The sequence below is a fragment of the Macrobrachium nipponense genome, chromosome 17, assembly GCF_015104395.2.
Source record: "Macrobrachium nipponense isolate FS-2020 chromosome 17, ASM1510439v2, whole genome shotgun sequence".
NCBI classification, from domain to species: Eukaryota; Metazoa; Arthropoda; class Malacostraca; order Decapoda; family Palaemonidae; genus Macrobrachium; species Macrobrachium nipponense.
The window spans coordinates 29244663-29267354 of NC_087210.1; the positions used below are offsets into that span (position 1 = coordinate 29244663).

At 37.4% G+C, this 22692-nt stretch overlaps 1 protein-coding gene across 4 annotated transcripts in view; it reads right to left on the minus strand.

The window, feature by feature from the left end:
* LOC135196152 (uncharacterized) overlaps positions 1 to 18258 on the minus strand; it is a 119051-nt gene extending 100793 nt beyond the window's left edge. Inside the window, exons 1-3 of one of the 4 annotated variants that reach the window (XM_064222713.1) lie at positions 18139 to 18258; positions 14224 to 14709; positions 4600 to 7947 (exon numbers count right to left, since the gene is read on the minus strand). In XM_064222713.1, coding sequence (XP_064078783.1) covers positions 5862 to 7947; positions 14224 to 14306 — 2169 coding nt within the window. In that variant the 5' untranslated portion in view covers positions 14307 to 14709; positions 18139 to 18258 and the 3' untranslated portion in view covers positions 4600 to 5861. Of the gene's footprint in view, positions 1 to 4599; positions 7948 to 14223; positions 14710 to 18002 lie in introns of those variants that run through there. The other 3 variants (XM_064222711.1, XM_064222712.1, XR_010310336.1) reach the window with 3 other exon arrangements.
* Between the last annotated feature and the right edge of the window lie 4434 nt (positions 18259 to 22692).

The window sequence follows — 22692 nt, forward strand, 5'->3', positions numbered from 1 at the left end:
TGAGCGAGTTTGATTTAGTTTCCATAATGTATGCTCATCTTTGTTTGAGCGAGTTTGATTATAGTTTACATATCTGTATGCATTGGATTATACACAATGCCGTTAGGTTACCCCGTGTTTTTGTTACCTTCTGAATGAAAACCGGAACAAACACAAACAAACTTCGAAGGCCACTTCCCGGAAGGAAGGGCCGAAGGTCGGAAGCCTTACAGGTTTTGCCGAGTCAGCAATTTTGTGTTGCTTGACTTCTCTCTCTTTCGAACCGAATTCTATCCATGAAAGCTCTTGACATTCATACCAGGTGTTCAAGACCTTATAGAAGAAATGTCTTCTTACAAGGGGGGTGGGGGTTATTCAGGCGGTGGATGTTGGGGAATTTATTGCTCCCGAAAGCAACGACAGATAGTAACCAAAGATCGACGGACGGGAAATGAGGAAGCACTAGAATTGTCCGAAGGAAGGTTTTTGATGACTATAGGTTATTTATACACTTTGACGTATATTCTTCATGTAATGATTGCCTACGGGGCATATATGATTAAATGTCTTTATATACGAAAATATTTAGTTCTGGAAAAACTTCTCGTTTACGTGCGGTGGTGTAGATGCTCTTTTTATATTGTTTTTGTATCATGAATAAGAATTATGCCTGGATTAGCTAGAGTGTGCGGTAATTTACCTAAAATATACTGCTGTTATGAAAATGCAACGGCATAAAACACATTGACACGTTTTCTGTAATCCACCTAAATGGTAACCGATATTTCTAGATTCATTTCTACTCAAGATGTTAAATGAGTGTGTTAATTGAATTTAGCATCGTGAGTCTCTCTCTCTCTCTCTCTCTCTCTCTCTCTCTCTCTCTCTCTCCTGGAGGCTTGAAGTTACCGAGATATCAGAATGAAATGGGAAATTAAATTGAACTTGCAATGAGATAGGGAGGAAAGGAAAATTTTAAAAATGAACCAAGTATTTTATGTTTTCACCCTCTTCTTTAAAAGCTGGGCCTGTCACTTTTACATTTTGTTGTTAGAGGGAGTAATGCTAGCGTGTGTGTGAGTATTGGAAGCATAGTTTGTACAGAAAAAAAGATTTTTGTTGGAAAAACGCGATACATGCGTGCTTATAGACACAGTTTCTTAAATAATATAATAAGTCTCCTTCTGTATTTTTTAACACACACACACATTCTTAGATAATCGTAAAATCCAAGTGGATCTTGTTTGCCTGCCTTGGATGGGGAGGGGTAGCATGGGATTGGTAGGATATGGGAAACATGACACAGCCATCCTCCCCCTGAAAACCTGTTAGTCCGCTCCTGGTGGGTGTCTGGTAGTTACGGGATCGGGGGGGTAGAGGAGACATGACGGGCAGCGCTGGGTTCAAGCAAGCGTGTAGTGCGCACCATCCAGTTCGTGTTGTGTGTGTGTGCGTGTATATATCTATATATATATATATATATATATATATATATATATATATATAAATTTAAATCACAGTAGATGCTCGTGTTTGTGTGTGTGTGTGTGTGTATGTGTAAGTATATATATGATATAGTATATATAATATATATATATATATAATATATATATATATATAAAATTTAAATCAACAGTAGATGCAACGTGACTTAAGTTATTATAAGAAATACCACAAGGCTTTGGTATTGGACTTTATACTGCCTATACATTTTACTGTTGGTATTCACTAATATATATATATATATATATATATATATATATATATAATATATATATATATATATATATATATATTTCACACACACACACCTACTGATGATGCGTCTCCTGTCAGATCTCGAATGTCCGTGATTCGAGTTATCATTTTGAAAGAACCAAATGAATCTATGTGAACTCTTTTGCAATTCATCATAACCCAGGGATTTCAGATTAAGGAGTTATTACCGATAAATGTCATTAAGCAGTACCACTTAAAAGTATTTTTCAGTGATGATGATATTTATTGAGAACTAGCTGGAAGGACTAATTCTTAAATCGAGCTTTGACAAGTAATAGTTTTTTTGAAAATGGATGACAGAGAATATGTTAATAGGAATAAAGACCATGGGTGTCAATTATGCAGATATACGAGTTAATATAATTCAGAACAATAAATGTTGAATAAAAGCGGTATTGGAGTCTCTTATCAAAATCAGCATTGCATACTATTAAGAAGATATTCATAGATTTACAAATAGAAGAATGAAATACCCCGTTGACTGTGAGGGGGACTTACACAGAATGTGAAATGCTGATAGTTCAGACCCCAAATCGAAGCAGGATCTACATTGCAATAGACTTTATGGCGGATGGTCTTTAATTATAGTCATGAATTTTGAGAAAAGCTAAACCATTTGCACCAATTTCACATGGATAAGTTTCTTCGGCTGCATAATAGTTAAGCTAAAATAACAGAAGCTGCTGCATTATGTACTGAAGTAATTGGTTTTGAATCCTTGTTTCTGTAAGTCTTCACCTTAAAACATCTGTTTCGGGGCATAACGCTGAAGCTGAAGAATGTAAAAGAAAGGTAGTATGCATAGGTATGGAAGTTCAACGTCTGGAGGCTTTTTCTTCAAACTATATCTGTCTGATTTATCTCACAGATAATTAGATATCCGGCACTTCGGGATGCAATAGAAAATTTAGTACAAAGACCAAACGCTGGGACCTATGAGGCCATTCAGCGCTGTAAGGGAAATGGAAAGTAAATTGGTTTTAATGATGTATGCAACAGGGGAAAACTAACAAAAAATTGTTCGGATATGGTGGAAAATAAGATGGAAGTGAGAATATCAACGGTGATACAGTGAAATGAATGAAAGGGTTAGCAGCTAGGGGCCGAAGGGAAGCTGCAAAGAACCTTAAGTAATGCCTACAGTCCCCCGCATTAGGAGATGCACTGAAGATATTCGTTACCTCCATAAGGAGTTTTTGAATTTAATGTTGCAGTAGTGGTGCCATTATAGCGATAGCGCCTCATTGGCGTGATCGGTATGGTCTTGGCCAGCCACCTCGGTGGTAGCGAGTTCGATTCTCGGTCATTCCATTGAGGAGTTAGAGATGTGTACTTCTTGTGATAGGATGACGTCATAAGCGGGGAAACGATGGAAGTAGATCTGGCAACAAACAGTGGTACCAGATGAGGTTGTATACCAGTGTTTTTACTCTGCTCACAAGGCAAAGACCGGCAGACAATTGTTAATTGGTAACAATTTTTGTCCGGCGGACAATGTTCGGACGCACCTTTAGATTTTCAAGTCATCATGCTGAAAACAGTGGCATGCCGACGTTATGGTGGTGATATCTCTAATGCATGTGATATGTAATATAAAAGAATAGTTTCTTGGTAGAACTTCATGATCCTTTCCTATCGTTGCACTCAAGCTCACTCTCTTAGCGCCTCAGCGGCGTGGTTGGTATGGTATTAGCGTCCCACCCTCTGGTGGTTCGCGGGTTGATTCTCGCCATTCCATTTGAGGAGTGAGAGATGTGTACTTCTGGTGATGGAAGTTCACTCTCGAAGTTGTTCGGAATTCACATAAAGCCGTTGGTCCCGTTGCTGAATAATCACTGGTTCCATGCAACGTAAAAGCACCATACAAACAAACAAATCAAGCTCACTCTCAAACAGTTACGCAACGGAAGCGGTAATTCTGTTTCTGTAGGGCCCCTGTGCACTGCAGAGATTTATAGTGTTTAATAACCAGAGTAATTTATATGTGCCCTTCAGGAAATTACGAGGCGGCCTGTTCCGTTTTCTTGTATTTTCAAACCTTTAGTCTCGACTAATGAGAACGTTAGTTGACACTTCGTCTGAAGTGAAGATCTTATCCGTAGAGACTCGTGTATATGAATATGCATTACATTCGTACCGTACAATAATTACCACGGGTATATACTAGTACATGTATTATACTTATGTAAGGACACATTTGCATACAAAACTACTCTTGCGTGATTTTTCAATTTCAATAGTGCATGCATGTAAAAAAAAAAAAAAAAAACTACAAGTGTGGGTTCTCATAGTACTTTTGATATAATGACACAATATTGCACCTAAAGCCATATTACATAATTATGAAGTTCCGTCAGTTATTTGGATGGATCCCGGTGAGTGTTTTACTTATACTTTTCTTATTCAGTGATAATGAGAAGAAAGTAAACATCCCGTTAACTGTGAGAGCGGTGAATCTTTCTAAATATGAATGATGTAATCTTCTTTGCGTTACCAGACACGGTTTACTTCCAAATCTTATTTGCGTTACCAGACACGGTTTACTTCCATATTTATTGTTTTCTTTGTTAAACTTTTGATCCTGAATGAATTATTTATTATTTCACAAATAATTTACATGATACACACACATGTACATTTATATATAAAATGTGTGCGAGCATATGAAGAAAAATGTTTTGATATGATGATGATGATTATCAGTAGTAGTAAGTATGAATATGGGAAAAAAATACTCGGTAGTTGGACATAAGTGTCAATAGTCAGTAATTACAAGACAAGTGAGAATAATGGAAATGCCCTGTATATAATTGGAGGTAATTGAAAGAGCTCATCCCCACTAGTCTTTATTGTGGCTTTTTTTCTACAACGTGCGTGAAAATAAGCGTCCAGAACACATTTTGTAATTGGAAAAGTTAATTCTGAAGGTGTACATTTGACTTAAGGGACTGTCATAAAAGATGGGAGTAAGGCACTCAAGAAGTAATACAGCACCAATTAAAACAGACGCACCTTGTAGTTGTTCCTGTTCTTGTTGTGGATGGTATTGTTGTTACGGAAATGTTGTAACTGTGTTTGTATGTGCTCTTGTTCATAGTGATAAGATTATATATATATATATATATGTATATATATATATATATATATATATATATATATATATATTAGTATAATCGTCCTGACTTATGAATTATACAGGCACATGTACTCTGAAAATATCTTGTCTTGGCAATAAAGACGAAACCGGCCCTGATTTCAATTTTCTTGTGGTACATATGCATGCATAATGTATGTATGTATGCATACATACATACCCGTATGCAGATAAATATGTGTGCTAGGAATTTTATAAGTGTAATGGGGATATGGTGGGAGAAAATCTATTCCTTGACGGTTTTTGCATCCGGGAACTTGAATGGCTTTTCCTTTTGATGATTGCTTTGATGGGCGTCAAGATGAGCACTTCGGTTCGGTTCCCAGTTGAGCACTATCTGCATGTAACATTTATTTCACTAAACACACTATTACCTGCTTCATTTTCACATACTGATTTACACTATAAGAATGCGTTCCTGTAAAATGAATTATGCATACTCTTGGAAAGAATATATTCCATTTTTTATTCAACTATAAAGCAAGGAACTTATTAATATATCAGGAATTAAAATCAGGAACATTACTGTAACTTAGGAACTCTAATTCACCGCCCTATATTTTTCCACTTTTTTTTTTTTTTCACTTGTCAGCTACGTGAATATATAACTGATGTGACCCTCTTGACTAATCAGTGCATTTGCACACGTTTTTAATTTACTATTAAAATGATTCACAATAAATAAGATTTGATAAATAAAAAAAAAATTGTAATCGATTGATTTTTCATAATTACATATTGTTACAAACTTAAACTTTGATGAGCTATGCATGTTAATAAATACTAACGAACTATTTCATTACGGTAAATAAAAGAAATAAATATTTATACATGTCCAATAACGCAAATAAATTATATAGAATTTAGGTAAACGTTATAATAGTTTACATAAAGCAAAATATTAAGCGTTACCACATACACGCGACCCATTCAGTCGTTTATTTTTCAGTTAAACCAGTTTTTCTATCGATTCCAGCGGAGATTTGACTTTCATAGGCATTCCTCTAGGAGATTTAGCTGTCATTTCTCTTGGAGATTTAGCTGTCATTTCTCTTGGACATTTATCTGTCATTTCTCTTGGACTTTTAGCTGTCATTTCTCTTGGAGATTTATCTGTCATTTCTCTTGGAGATTTATCTGTCATTTCTCTTGGAGATTTATCTGTCATTTCTCTTGGAGATTTACCTGTCATTTCTCTTGGAGATTTAGCTGGCATTTCTCTTGGAGATTTATCTGTCATTTCTCTTGGACATTTAGCTGGCATTTCTCTTGGAGATTTAGCTTCCGATTGTGCCGTTTTCTTGATCCTCGACTTGATGTCTTGACACACGCAGAAGTTCTCAATGAGGGCGAGATGAGTCAGCATCTCGTCTCCTTCTGGGCAAGCCATGATGAAAGCTTGTAGGGCGGAGCATGCCGCCCTCACCTGCCGCCCATTGGGCGGTAAGAAGGCCGACACAGCCTCTTCGTCGCCGTCCGAAGTTTCGTCGTCACTGTAGAGGGCTCCCTTGCCCTTTCCAGAAATTCGGAGTTTGTTTCTTTGAGTCGTTGTATCCAAATTTTGTATTTTGCTTTCGTCTGCCGCTTCTACACTTTCTTTAGAAGCTTCCATGTCATGTCCCGTTCTCCTGGTCCCATCAGTGATAATTTCCTGCTCAATGTTGGCCAGGATTTCCTCCTCTGTAGAATATATTCTGGTATTGATTTCGTCTTCGGCAGATACCCAATCTTCGAAAGCTTTAAGAGCAATTCCGCATTGCCCAACGAAATCTTCGGTTGATATTTTTTCAGATAAATCCTCCGCGATTTCCTTTGGAAATACGTCTCCTTCGGGAGACATACAACAGGCCTTGAACGACCTACGGATGGAAGAGGATTCAACGGCCGCCCATACCCTCCTTAGGATGTACATTGCGTCTAAAATAGACACCTGAAATTCTGCTATGTCTTTACTTGATCGAAACCAGGTATCTAGAAGGTTAAGTTTATACTGGGTTCGAATTTCGCGGGAAAGTTTACCTTCAATAGGATGTGATTTGTAGGCAATGTGTCCAGGTAAATTAATGACCTCCATAGACTTGAATTTTGCTGCGGGTGGTAGAAGCTGTTGCATCATACTGTCCAATATGAGGGCAATTCTTCTGTTTGACCTAAAAAATCTGTCATCTTGTTGTTTTATCCAGTTGGTAAATATTTCCGGCGTAAGGGATGATGATGGCAAGGGGTCTCTGCTATACATGTAAGCTGTGGGCAGTGTTTTAACAGATTTTCTCGTCTTCTTTAGGTTTGTCCGGCCCGTCACCAGTATCGGCAGTTTTTCACTCCCAGTCATATTGCTTATGAAGAGAACAGTCACAATTTTCTTTGGGTTTTTGTCAAGTTTAGCTTTCTTTTGTTTTGTCCTGTGAGCTTCTGTCACGACTCCTTTCTTGACACGATGGTTTTCTGCTCTCTTGTGAATGGACTTTGTCGCGCTCGTTATTTTCTCCTCAAGCTTCGTTTTCATCCTGTGGACCAGACTATCGTCGTCTCCCTCCATCACTCTCACGTCTCTCCCGTGGATTCTCATAAATTTTTCCCTCCTCGTGTATGGGACGTCCTCCGCCTCTCGTTGCTTCCAGTTGAAAGATTCTCCTATCTCCGGGTTGCTCCTCCTCCGCTGTCTGCTGAGGGGAACATTTCTGTCCACAGCCAGTCTGTTGCTGTCTCTTATCCAGACATCTGCCGAGGTTTTGTGTCCATTCGCCGATGCATCTTCTTTGTCACCGCCACTCTCTCTCCTCCCTTTTGTCTTGTCTTTCCCGTGCTTGACGGAGGACCTGAAAGCCCGACAGCTTTCGGGAAGATAATTGTAATAGAAAGAGATCTTGCCTGCGTTGAAGATGTCGTCTGGCGCGTAGCGGGACTGAAGGGAGGTAGACCATGCCAATGGCCCACTAGTGGGTATGGCCCAGCTCCCCTTCCCCCTGGCTTGGGCTTCTTGGCTGACTTCCTGAACCGTTTGTGCAACTATCACGTCTTCCACCACCCCGTCGCTGCAGCGAGAGGTCGTAGTCGTCGTCATCGTCATCGTCGTCGTCATCCGGGAAGCAGAAAGAAACGTAGGGGGTCAGATGGACAATGACCTGATTGAGTGTTCGTTGGGATGTTGCTTTTATTGCTCTCATTTCATATCTCCACTTTCTTTGGACATTTTTTTTTTCACAATTTCTCACCCAAACACAATTTTATATTCAACATTGTCATTAATATGGATATGTAAACCAAGTACATATTTCCTTGTCCATACATGTCCACATACATCTTACACTCACAAATACGCTCACACTATGCATATATATATATATATATATATATATATATATATATATATATATATATATATATATGCTGCTTAATTATTTTCATAATACTGAAAATTTAGACTGGCTCAATAATTTCTACATTTTCTGCTGAGTTTACTGGAAACTCTAGGTCTAGGGTAACAACAATTAGACAAAAAACTAGTTAATAGTTTGAGCCTTTTGTAAAAACTATATGATATATATATATATATATATATATATATATATATATATATATATATATATATATATGTGTGTGTGTGTGTGTGTGTGTGTGTGTGTTAATCATAGTTTTTACATGCTCAAATTATTTACTAGTCTTTTTTTTCTAATGGTTACCCTAGAGGGTAAACTCAGGAGAAAATGTAGAAATTATTGAACCAGTCTAAATTTTCAGTATTATGAAAATAATTGAACAGCATTACCCCTTTTGTGGTATGTTGACTGAGTTGATATCTGCATACATAAAGATTTATTATATAAATTTCTGACTGCAAGAGCAGCAGGTACATTTTTGCAGAAGTGGCAACGAGAATCTGGTAAAATGACTTTATTCATTGAATTTATGACGAATGTAGTGGGAATAAGTTTGTGTGTGCATTTTTTGTTATCTAGTCGGCGGTGATGACTACTTTAGTTGAGTAAATTAATTATTATCAATCACTGTTCCATTCGAAAACTAATTCCTTGCATCCAACGAGAGGCTCTCTCTCTCTCTCTCTCTCTCTCTCTCTCTCTCTCTCTCTCTCTCTCTCTCTCTCTCTCTCTCTCTCTCCGTCTCCTCTCTCTCTCTCCTTCTCTCTCTCCCTCTCTCCATAATTCCACCCTCTGTTGGTGCCATTGATGTCTTACACCCACAGTGATTTTTACCAGTTAGTAATAAGTTAAGTATGTCTTAGTTTTACCAGACCTTTGTGCTGATTAACAGCTTTCCTAGGGCTGGCCCGAAGGATTAGATATTTTTTACGTGGCTAGGAACCAGTTGGTTACCTAGCTTATTGTGGGATCCGAACCACACTATATCGAGAAATGAATTTCTATCACCAGAAATAAATTCTTCAGATTCCGCGTTGGCCGAGCCGAGAATCGAACTTCGGACCACCGGAGTGGCAGCCTAGCGCGAAAACCACTCGTCCAACGAGGAACCTCCAGATAGTAGTAATAAGTTGTCGTTTTTAGATGGTCAGGCACACAGAAATAGAGGTAAATTTTGAGACTTCTGTTTATTGGAAAATTACTTTTACTGGCTTGGGATCGAATTATTTCAGTTTTTCACCAAAGTTGATATATATATATATATATATATATATATATATATATATATATATATATATATATATAAATATATCTATATATGCGTATGTCGTATATTGTTTTTATGAGCGAGCTTAGTAAATTTTATGTAAGAATTTAATTGAAGTAAATTCCTTAATATTAGATAAGAATGTATTTATTGAAAATAGGCCAAATCCAGCAAACAGGCCTTCTCATATAACCGATGCGGTTTCTAGTTGCAGACTTGAGGAAAACACTAGAATCGTAGAGGAAACATAATGTAGGATTTTAGTACCAAGACGTAAGTTCCTCGCTGGATGAGTAGTTTTCGCGCTCGGCTGCCAATCCGGTGGTCCGAAGTTCGAATCCCGGCTCGACCAACGCGGAATCAGAGGAATTTAATTCTGGTGAAAGAAATTCATTTCTCGATATAGTGTGGTTCGGATCCCACAATAAGCTGTAGGTCCCGTTGCTAGGTGACCAGTTGGTTCCTAGCCACGTAAAAATATCTAATCCTTCGGGCCAGCCCTAGGAGAGCTGTTAATCAGTTCAGTGGTCTGGTTAAACTAAGGTATACTTAAGTACGAAGACATCAAATAGGTGATTATTAATTCAAGTGTTTGTACTCAAAAGGCCTTATTTTCTTTCGCGTGGTATCCGGCATTGGGGGTTGGGGTTAGCTAATGCCATTAGTGCACCTAACGTGGTGTACTGTAGGAATTACTTAAGGTTCTTTGCAGCGGTCCCTCGGCCCCTAGCTACAACCCATGTCATTCCTTGTACTGTACCTCCGTTCTTATTATCTTTCTTACATCTTACTTTCCACCGTTTCATAACATTTGTTTCATTGTGGAATTGCAACGTTATCTTCCTGTTACATCTTTCAAAAACCTTCTTTACTGTTTCCGTTTCAGTGCTGAATGACCTCATAGTTCCCAGCCCTTGGCCTTTGGCCTTAATTTTATACCGCGATTTCAATTAGCGTCTTCGCTGAAGTGATGAGAAAGTAATACACGGTGTTTGTAATCACTTCCAATTTTGACTTTTTAAAGAAATCTGTGATGATTCCGCAAATTGCTCTCTCTCTCTCTCTCTCTCTCTCTCTCTCTCTCTTATCTCTCTTCCTCTCCTCTCTCTCTCTCTCCTTCCTCTTTCTCTCTCTCTCTCAAAACTTTGAGGGTACTTATGCGAAAAACTATTTTCACAGATACCCAGTCTTCATTATTTTAAAACGCAACTGTTGGATCTTTCCAGTCTCTGCTCAATACTTTTTTGACTTTCCCTTCTTTTTTTTCTTTTTTTTTTTTTTTCAGGTCTAAACTAGATAATGAAATAGACTTGGTCGTTCCGTCGGCCTTTATATTGGCATAAAAACTGGAAATAATGTTTAAAAAAAACAGGGCTTAGGATTTTGTGATATTAGTAATTTCAAGTACGTTTTGCCTTGATAATGGAACGGGAGAATTCCGGTAGCGATAACAGACCGTAGGTGGAAATCATAATTCATAAATGCTGTAGAATTGTTGTTTTGTTAATTGTATTTATTCAGTCGCATTAGATATTCGATATCATTTTAAGAAGGGAGAGTTGGGTGAACGAACAGTCCGTTCAAAATCCAATTTATACTCTTGAGATCCTGGGGCAAGGCTTGGGCTACTGTTTTTCTTTGAGTTACTCCTGTGAATCAGCCATGTGCATTTTCCCTCCGTCCTTATACTTAGCCGTTTTCATTTTCTTGATTCCGTTGATCTTCACTGCATTATTATTGCAACATTCACTATTAAATTTTTATTCTTACATACGCTGTCGAACTTTCTCTTCATTATTCACGACTTATCTATTTTATTAGGATTCAATACTACCGACGGCAATCATTCATGACCGCTTTTCCTTACACAAACTTACACATTTCCTACAATTTTCTCACTATTCCATTAACAAAACTATTAATCAACCTTGGATACAAAGCACAAAACGATCCGAGACCTTCATTTATATTTGGATATTTTTCGTCTACTTATTTCAGCGCAAATTTTACTTTCAGCGTGAAAATATTAACGTCTCTTCTTACAAGCTGTCTTGAAACCATATACTAATCCATGACATGTCGAAATTGCATCACTGTCGATTCTCTCTTAACCATTTTTCAGGCCCATGTTTGTTGCCACTTGCACCTTTTAATCTCATTTTTCAAATCTCCAACACTTTTTCACAACAATATTGTGTCATCAACATTTGAATACAGACCAGGTTGAGCTTTCTTACGCAATAGAGTAATTGTTCTCACCCAATCCTTTGTGAACTTCCCTCATCCACACATATTACGCACAAAGGTCAACCATTTTATTACACAGTCACCGATTAGATCTTGGCACCATTTTAGCCTTCATGTTCCCAGTTCTCTCCTTGAAGTACTTAACAATCAATCATGCCGGCCTTCTTCCAGTAAATGAACCTATTCTGCTTTTAAGATCATTTTGATATGTCTTCAATCAATTATAGTCAGAATGTCGTAAGGATAATCACCTAAGCAATGCTGGACTGCATTATCCTCAGACAGCGTCGCAACATTTGCAGCGTTTGCTCAGAAATCCTGTCTCTGCTTTCACTTCCTTTGCTCGATTTTCCTTTTGAAATTTCGCTACTTCCAACCTTTTATCTTTTTCACTTTGTTCATGCTTACTTTATGAATCCTCCTCACACGACCTTCGTTGCCTGTGTTGCAATTGCACAGAATCAGTCGCGAACTCGTGCTTTTTACGTTATGCGGAACAAACCCTCAGTCTTTACATTCTCACCCTACCTTGTGTATCTAAAACTACCTTCAGTTTCCATTTTTTACACGAGCCGGGAAATGATCAGGTTTATCATTCGTCATAACGTTCGTTAATGATATGAAAGCCAACTGTTACGACATACTAGCAGTAGGAATCAAAACTTAATTTTTTCTAACTTTAATTATATATATACATATATAAAATATATATATATTATATATATATATATATATATAATATATAATATATTATTATATACACATATATAATTTGAATATCCTGACAACGCCCCGCCACGGTTAACTAACTGTACTCATTGTACTTTCATAAGCCGCCATAAGCAAGGCTGATTTTCTTGGAAGTCAGCTGTGAAAATTCGCTTCGGTCATGGATCGAAATCGGGGTTCTTGGTAAGGGAAGGTGTATATATATATATATATATATATATATATATATATATATATATATATATATATATATATATAGTGTGTATGTGTGTGTATGTATTTGTTTGTTTGTTTATTTATTTATTTAAGACTACAAGGATCTCTCTCTCTCTCTCTCTCTCTCTCTCTCTCTCTCTCTCTCTCTCTCTCTCTCTTTCTCCTCTCGTCTCTCTCTCTCTCTCTCTCTCTATATATATATATATATATATATATATATATATATATATATATATATATATATAAGTGAGTGTGTGTCACGGGTCTTGTGCATATACTTGAAATCGCTATACAATAATTAAAATTTCATCAGTTTAGGTTGTCTCTAATTGGAGGCAGTAAACGTTCATCAGTAACGAAGCATTTATTTCTAAATATAACGAAATTTGTGGATATTAGCTTATGCGCCGTCGTTCCGCCTGGTACACATTCATTCGTACGTATTGCGATGACTAACAACCTCGCGAGTTGCTGGAACGAATTTCACGCGTTCCCCTGGTGAAAAAAAAAAAAAAGGGGGGGGGGTGGTGGGGGGGCGGTAGGCTGTGGAAAGAGTCTGGAGCTAATGACAATAGGATCTATGTAAACAGCCCAAATTTCTGTCACATCACTGACTCAAGTATAAAATTTGCTCTGCAGTCGATGCATGAGAATGTGACACGTGTTTCCCGTGGCAGACACGCAAAATCGACCCATTTTGAGCCAACATTTTAGTGATCAATAAGAGGGGAAATATTGAGCCCAGCCGTTTTCTTTGGTGGCGCTGTTCTGTCTCGCTGACTCGAGTTGATCATAGAAAACAAAATCGCACTCGTGTAGCGCTATCCACCAACAAGCATATTTTTGTTTGTCAGAATGAAATTATAGTACTTTTTATTCTTATTTTCCTGTTTAGGCTCTGTTTCATATATATATATTCACTTAGGCAGCAGATCTCACTTTCTAAAGACCAGGAATGAGCGTTAAAGGAATTTTTTTTCAGCACTGTTTACATTCGAGAATGTCCTGGTCTCGTGATCGCTTTATCGAATATGCTATGTTTTTCGCAAATGGCAAAGATTTGTAGTCTGGTATTTTGTTCTTCAGAATTAATACGGTTGTTTCTCTTTACGACACAGAATAATATGATCAGACACATGAAATTTCTTTCGTAAGGATGAAGTGTTGCCTGGGTTGTTTGGTTTTTCGATATTTTGCAAATCATTCTCTGCGGGCAATAGTAACGATTAAAGCTTGCACAGAAAGCCATTTATAACACCAGCATAAGGTTGTGGGTATTGTAGAGCACATGGTTTGCCGGTAAAGCATACAGGGACCAGATATTCATTGTCGATACATGAGAGAAACGTTATCAAAGAAAGGCACAGGGAAAGAGGGGAAAGATGGCTTTGTGTACAAGCTGGCCACAGACTGCATATTTTCCTAAATCACACCAAAGGCGGCTTGCCTGAAACTTCACGAGTTGTACTTACGTGTAGCAGTTGGATGGAGCCTTTATATGTTGTGGAAGCTGCTCAAAAAATTGGCGAAATTCTTCAAACTCCTTGTCTGCCATCTTGAATGGAGATTTGTGTATAGACTCGCTGTAGCACGGGGTTGCTTATTGTTCCCACTTCGCTTCCAGATCGCTCAGCTAGTCGCTGAGCCAAACTACACCCCTCCGGATGTTACAGTTGGCTCTTTTCTTTATCGTTCCTTTTTATAGCACGAATTAAACTTTATCGTAGAATTTTATTCTTATCACCGTTTGTGTTCTGGCACATATAATAACTAGCGTTTTGCTGTTTTGAGAATCATGTAATATTTTCTGAGAAAATAAAAATGTTAATTTTTCCGCACTGATCACACCGTATGGCAACACCGTGGTGGAGAAATGCTGGAATCGATAGCCAACATAAAATCATTTAAATACTGCTAAAACTTGCGTAATTTCAGCAGCACGTTCTGCATTCATTATCCTGAAAAGTAAATCCAAGCCACTTATCAATTACACTGTATTTCGTTTACTTTGCCAGACAAAATATATAAACGAACCAGACACAGTACTTGGAAATGCTGACCAAGCAGTTTGCCAACAGTTCCGTGTGTATTTTTCCTTCTTTTTGTTTTAGTTACTGTTCTCCAAGTAATGCGTTTGCTTCATGTCCGTGCATTGTCCTTAGAGCGTTCTTGTCATTAGCGTTTTGATCCGCATGTTTTAGTCACCGCTACCTGGGTCAGTGTTTTTGTCAGAAACGTTTTAGTCATAGTGTTTTGTGTGTGTGTTTTATATCAGTATTATATTTGTCACAATTTCTTTATATAATGTTTTTTGTATTCTGTACACAGTCAATGACAGGTCCTGAAATGTTACGTGTAAAATACCTTCACTTTAAGTCAACGTTATATAATTTATTTGCGTACCGGACTGTTTTTGTATCGCCATTCATCTCCGCTACATGATACGATTTTTAAAATCTATCAGTATTATTAGTCGTCGTTGTTAATATCATTATTCTTCGAACGTTCTGTAACGTAATATGATTGGCTACAAAAACAATACGCTACATTAAATTGAATGTCGATCACTTCCGTATAATTAAATGCTTACATTTTAAGTACAGTGAGAACTTAGATTATTTGGGCAAATTCTAATGAAAGATATTCAGCAATTTTTAGAACGAATAGTGAACGAAGTATAATAAGTTTTTAAAGTTCTTTGTATTAGAGAAAATATTTTTAATTGGAGTGGCTTTCGGAAATGTTTATTCTCTCTCTCTCTCTCTCTCTCTCTCTCTCTCTCTCTCATGCGTCGCTGTTGACCATGGTAGCTGGGATGCCAATTTGTGCTATCAGTTTAGTCAGTCAGTATATCACTGTCACACACTTTAGCGGAAAACGAGCACAAAACAACGACCGATAACCATTTGTCGGCAGTATGCTATAGAATGTTTGTTGCAGACGTGACTAATGTTGGTGCGACGAACATACACTATATTTTACATATATATATATATATATATATATATATATATATATATATATATATATATATATATATAAAGGTTTTTGCCACGAAGGAAAAAATGAAAAAGCGAGATAGCCGAGTACTTTCGGTCTTGTTCCTAAAGGGTCGGAACAAGACCGAAAGTACCCTGCTATCTCGCTTTTTCATTTTTTCCTTCGTGGCAAAAACCTTTATTTATACATAGCATCACGTTTCATATACTTCGTGAATAAAGTTATTCACATATATATATATATATTATATATATACACACACACATATACATACATACATATATATATACATAATATATATATATATATATATATATATATATATATATATATTTATATATATATTATATATATATATATATATATATATATATATATATCTATATCTATATATATATCTATATATATCTATATATATATATATATGTATATATATATATATATATATATATATATATATATATGTTTATATATAAGAAAGAGTGTGTGTGTGTGTGTGTGTTGTAGTGCGTTGGAAGAGTATCAGTCTAGATTTTCTTCCTTTGACGTTGGTTTATGAACTTTGTTCTAAGTATTTATAAAAAGCCCCTTAGTGATCTGGTTTTTTCATTGATGATAGCTGCTGTTAATTTTGTGTGTATTTTCGAGGGTTTCGTTTTATTAATGCCAAGATAAAGAATTAAACATATTTTTTCTTATGTTGCAAACACATTCATGGCGTGTAAGTCATGTTTCATGTCTTTTGTCTATGACGTTGTTTGTTATGATCGATATGCATTCGGTGTTTCAGAATTTATATTTTTATATTTCCCTAATAATTTGATGGTATTCAAGGGTGGACCCTAATAATTTGATGGTATTCAAGGGTGGATGAACGGCTAATCTCTCTCCTCTCTCTCTCTCTCTCTCTCTCTCTCTCTCTCTCATTCTCTCTCTCTCCTCTCTCTCTCTCTCTCTCTCTCTCTCTCTCTCTCTCTCTCATAGACACACACGCGCATGCGCACAAACTAAGTAGGTTTCCTTGCAAAAGGTGGCGAAGACCTGCAGTGACGTAGTTGGAAAGTTTTATTTTTTTATGCATTTCCTGGAGGAAATCGTGGTTTCCAGCGACGCTGGAAGGATGAAATGAAGTATTTTTAAAGGGATGCTCATATTTGGCAGATGAAAGTTGCTTTTGTTTCTAGAGTAAATACATTTATTGATAGTTTTATTGTTATTGTTCATTTCAGTTTGATCATTCGTTTTTGATTGAGAGCAGTCGGGGGAAGTAACATATTGAACCAGTTGTCTGTGGAAGTGTGAATCATTTCGCGATGGGATATGTTAATGAAATTCAGTGGGAGTAAACTTACAGGTATTCAAAAGGAATTTGATCTTTCTCTTGGCAACGCTGGTCCTGAATATTTGTATATGAGTTACAGTCATGTGTGCATAAAGCTTAATATTCAAAGGTTTTTAGGAATAGAACAAGGGGTTTTATTAATTTAAAAATTTCAGTTGCTTTTCGGGAACAATGTTAGTTGCCAAGTGGGTCATGTTTGTGTTATCTTTGAACCCAAAAGTCAGCCATGTGTTTTAAGAACACTACCCCTTGCAAATTCCCGCTAATCCTTGCAGCAAGCTTTTGCTTATTTTCTGAAACTGCTGTGCTCTTTTTCCTAATCCTTTTTTCCGTGTTTGGACGGCTTAGATGACGTGTACATGACCTTGATGCCTCCCAAGAAGCCGTTTTATTTTGTCAACTTTGTTTGAAGACGCTACTTGATTGTGTGCTTCTTACGGTAGGTATGGATTGAATGTACCGTGTAGTCATTCCTTTCTGAACACTCCATCCTATGTTGCTGAAATATTGAATTAAGAGTCCTTCTCACTGCACGCCATGGTAAATCTCGCCCTAGCACTCTAACTCTTTCATTGAAGTAAAATGTTACAGAGGTTCCCGGTTGGTTTCATAAAATTTCACACACCGAAACACTTGCACTACGTAGATGTGCTTGCACTCACATTCATGCTCGCTAATATATTATCATAATTATACTTTTAATCGCTGTGTAAAGCTTTGAGATAACTTTCAAATGACAAACAATAAGTATGCATTCTGTTATTTTCCAGCAGATTTTTCTGTCTTTACAGTTTTCACACACGGCAATAGCATTAGCTAGAGTTAATCGGGCACAAGACCACGGATTGATTGCTGAACTGACGACTCCTGTCATGACGATGCATTGTTATATATAAAACATATTTATACCTTGCTGAGCGATGTATAATTTGTTAGTGTCCTTTGACAATGCGCAGTAGCTCTTGACTTTGATTTCAAGCAGGTTATTGGCACTTTTGACTCAATAATATATTAAATAAAATATTTAAAAATCACCACTAATCACTCTTTTAGACGCGAAGAATAAATGAAAAATGAAGCCACGATGCTCTGAATGACACTCGACTCAAATATTGACAATACTTGTGAGACTTCTTGCGAGGGAATGAAGGCTCTGGCGTTCGGGGACCCTTCCCCCTTTTGAAAAGGGATCTCTCTCTCTCTCTCTCTCTCTCTCTCTCTCTCTCTCTCTCTCTCTCTCTCTCTCTCTCTCTCATATCTTCTTCATCGCATGGGGCTTCTCAAGTCGTTTTGTTGACTTGGAGTGGGATGAGGGATTAGGGAATACTTAGCCTGACGCGTGTACTCCCAGACAGGACAAATATACTGGGTCAAGTTATTGACGAGGACGTCATAGGCTTCACCTCATGCTGCTGCTTTTTCTACTCTCTTTCTTGGCAAAATCTGACCTTCCCGTTCAAAGCTCTTGCTTTCGGGAATGAGGTTTTGAGGTTTCTGATGTCTTAGCTGGATTTGACGCCACATGCTTGACTTTTGAAATTTTTGTGTCTCGTAGACGTTGGAATTACATATAATGTTCGAACTTTTTTATGTCCATTGCCCAATCTATATTTTTTCCATAGATGTCAGAAGTCCCTTTGCATCTGCACACACACACACACACACACACACACACACACACACACACACACACACACACACACACACGTGCAAAGATTTTCATAATTTTCATAAGCCAGATTACCTTCACTGAATATTCACTGGATCCTTATATTTTATATTCAATGCAAATTTTATAACTAAAAGGTAAATTCAGCCAGAAAGTTTGAACTGCTAAACAAACGAAGCTAAAAGGCTGGCAGTTTTCAAGGAGGTAGAAATGGTATTGAGGGTGTTGCTCAGACGGGTTCGGATGAAAATGAGACGAATCTTATTGAATAATAATAGTAATAATAAATATTTTACTTACTTTGAAATAATATTTACAAATGAATCGATTTTGGAATTTTCCCTATGCCCTCCATAGGAACGTTACTCGCCAATCTATGTAACAGTGAAAAATCCGTAATAAGAACAGAAAAGGATTTCTATAAAATTCTTGCAGCTGAAGCAACACTCCATTAGAACATTTTTAAAGAGGGTCTTCTACCTAAACACAACAATAATAATAAATAATAATAAGGTAAAATAGCTTTTATAAGTGATTGCATATATTATGTACGACACCTTTTTTTTACATTTTGAGTGCTTCGCTTGTTGTTTACCTTTGATATTTCCCTCGGAATAAGGTTTTAATGTATATTATTTCAGAATTCTGTAATTTATCCTACTTCAAGGTGACAGTTGGTCTCAGTTGGGGATGGTAATGGTTGTTGGCTCTCAGTGGCCATCATAAATTCGTAAATCAATAGCAAATGTCCAACAGTAGGCTTGACAGAATTCCAGCCAGTCATCTGACTGTTACAGAAGACTGCGGCTTCTGTAAGTGAGTTGGGCTCGGGATTTGCTCTGGGTTTATTATATTCTTCCCCATGACAGTTGGGGTTTTTAACTGTTACTTCAGTAGCTAAAAAGAAATACACTTGAACAGATTTGGGGGTTACATGGCAGATCGTTAGATGACGAAAAGAGAGGAAAATTTAAGTTTGATGAACTATTAAAGAACGCAGTTTTTCTGGAAATGGTTAATCTTTCTTATAAAGTTTGAATGTAAGATTTTCTTATGGTCTGGGGTATGCTGAGGTTTTTGGGTACGGGACCTCAGACCGAAACTCAGCGTAAATCAAACGAGTAGAGTAGCTGCTGGATTTTGTAATGCATTGCAATGTGTACCTGTTGTCGGTATACTTTTAGTTTTCTGTAAACGTAAACTATTGAGATTGCTATTTGTCCGTCCGTTTTCTGTCCTCCATCAGATCTTAAAAACTACAGGGGCTAGAGGGCTGCACATTGGTTTGTTGATCATCCATTCTCCAATCGTCAAACATATAGAAGTGCAGCCCTCTATCCTTGGCAGTTTTTATTTTCTTTAAGGTTAGATTTAACCATGATCGTCCGTCTAGCAGCGCTATAATGGCCAACAACACATGCCACCGTCCAGCGGCGGCTGAGAGTTTCATGGACCGTGTCAGAGAGTTTCATGGGCCGTGTCAGTGTTTCATGGGCCGTGGCAGAGGGTGTCATGGTCCGTTGCTGAGAGTTTCATGGACCGTGGCAGAGGGTTTCATGGGCCGTGGCAGAGTTTTGTGGGCCTTGGTTGAGTTTCATACATCAGTTTTTACTTGTTTATTTGAAGGCTGAAGGAAGTGAAAGTTTTATTTCTTAACCTCTCCACTTCAGGAGGAAAAGCGAAAGTATAGCTGGAAGTGGCACCGAACTCCAGAGGGAGCAGTAGTTTACGTGTGTTTGACAAAACTCGAGAATTCTAAAAGATGGCTACTCGTTAACCACGAGTACTAAGTGCCTCTGTTTCGTGGTAGGTATGGTCTCGGGCATTCCATTGAGGAGTCGGAGAAATGTATTCCTGGTGATCGAAGTTCACTGTCGACGTGGTTCGGAAGTCACGTAAAGCCGTTGGTCCCGTTGCTGAATAACCACTGGTTCCATGCAACGTAAAAACACTTATCAAACAAACAAAACAAACTAAGTATTAGTGGAAACTGTGTTTTTCTGTTCAGTGTTTGTTTGATGGAATGAATTTAGAAGTGAGAGGCAGTTGTCCTTTTATTAGATTTTCATTAGTTATTTGTCTATATATGCGTGTAACCGTTTTCATTATTTCAATCATGGTGTTAAATTCATCTCTGAAAATAAAACATAGAATTATCTATGTCACGTTAATGCAGAATTGCAAAGAAGAGCAGATCGTTCTTTACTTAGATAACATTTGTCTGCCTCCGAAGTAAATATGCTATGCATAGAAAGGTCTAAACCTTATATATATATATATATATATATATATATATATATATATATATATATATATATATATATATATATATATATATGAACGTTGCAATTTTTGAATGTTCAACGATTTAACAGATAGTTGAGTATGCCAGAGCAGAGAGAGACAGAGAGAGAGAGAGAGGTGTTTTTCGAGGCGACTAGACCGAAAACTACTATAGACAAGGATATCTTGTGGTGATGGCTTAAGAGAAATTGAAAGCCCAGAGGATCCGAGTGCTCTTCAGAAGGGGTTTCGAGAATGCTAGCCCATGTATTTCAACATTCTCTCTTTCTCTCTCTTTCAATGTAGTCTTATTTATGGGACTCTAAGCTGTTTCACAAATGTACACTCACTCTCTCTCTCTCTCTCTCTCTCTCTCTCTCTCAATCTTCCTTCCCTCCCCCCCTTCTCCCCTCCTCCTCTCTCCTCGTCTCTCTCGTGTTCTCAAATTTGTTAATCCCTTGATTCTCCTGTAAGATACTAATGCGCAGATAGACTTACAAGTATGATTCCAGTGCGTCTCAGATTGCACGATCGGCCCTCTTTGTGTTCTAGTAATGTATGTGACTCATGGGAAAGACTAAAGGGGAATTTTGTCTGGATGTGGTGGTGGAAAGTGTCATATCGGTCAGCGAAAAGTTTCTCTCTCTCTCTCTCTCTCTCTCTCTCTCTCTCCTCTCTCTCTCACACACACACACACACAACACACAAATTTTTTAGCTTAGTTTATAGGTTTGGTTGTCTTTAGGTAAGATTATATTAGATTTAAGGCGTTGAATGTCCTTAGTTGCCCCAGTGTTTGGCGTGTATACCCAATCTCTTTCCCTTTTGTTTTGTTGCTATTCCCCTTAGGGGACAGTGCCGTCAGTGCACCTCTTACGATGCAATGCAGGAATTACTTACGGTTCTTTGCTGCGACCCCTTTAACTTCTTTTACTGTATCTATGTTCTTATTGTTTCTTCCGCTTACTTCCCACCCTCTCCTAACAATTGATTCATAGTGAAGTTTTCCTCCTATTATACCTTGAAAACCTTCCTACTCTCAATTTCCGTTTCAGCACTGAATGACCTCATAGGTTCCAGTGCATTGGACTTGGTCCGAAGTTCTTTAGTCTATTGGAAGAACACAAGACTTACCGTTCATAAATCCTCTTTGTATCGTTTCCGGTTAATTAACAGACTCAAGTGGCATGTATTCCTAGTGCTGCAAACTAACCATGTATTTTTCGAGTTGATGATCTCCATCAGTGGCACAAATTGCACCTATATTTTTGGAAAGAGTAACTTATAGCCCTTCAAAGTAACTTACGCGCAAATTTTGACACTCTCTCAAAAAGATTTGTGGGAATGGTCGCTATATTAGCTATAACTTCTGATCGAGATATATCTTCACGTTTTTCATACCCTTGGAGAGAGGGAACTTTCAGCTATTATGTCATAAAATTTACCACCATAGTTTACAACTTTGATGACCAAGAAATAAAAAAATTTGTTTTTTGTATTTTTTAAAATTATCACAAGCACAATAAAACATCTTATATTAAATGAAAGGGTTTTAGAATTGTGTTGGTATCTTTATTTCATGCAAGTTTGAACTGAAAAGAAGTTCAAATCTATTTAAAATCATAAAGTTGTAGCCCTTTGTTAATA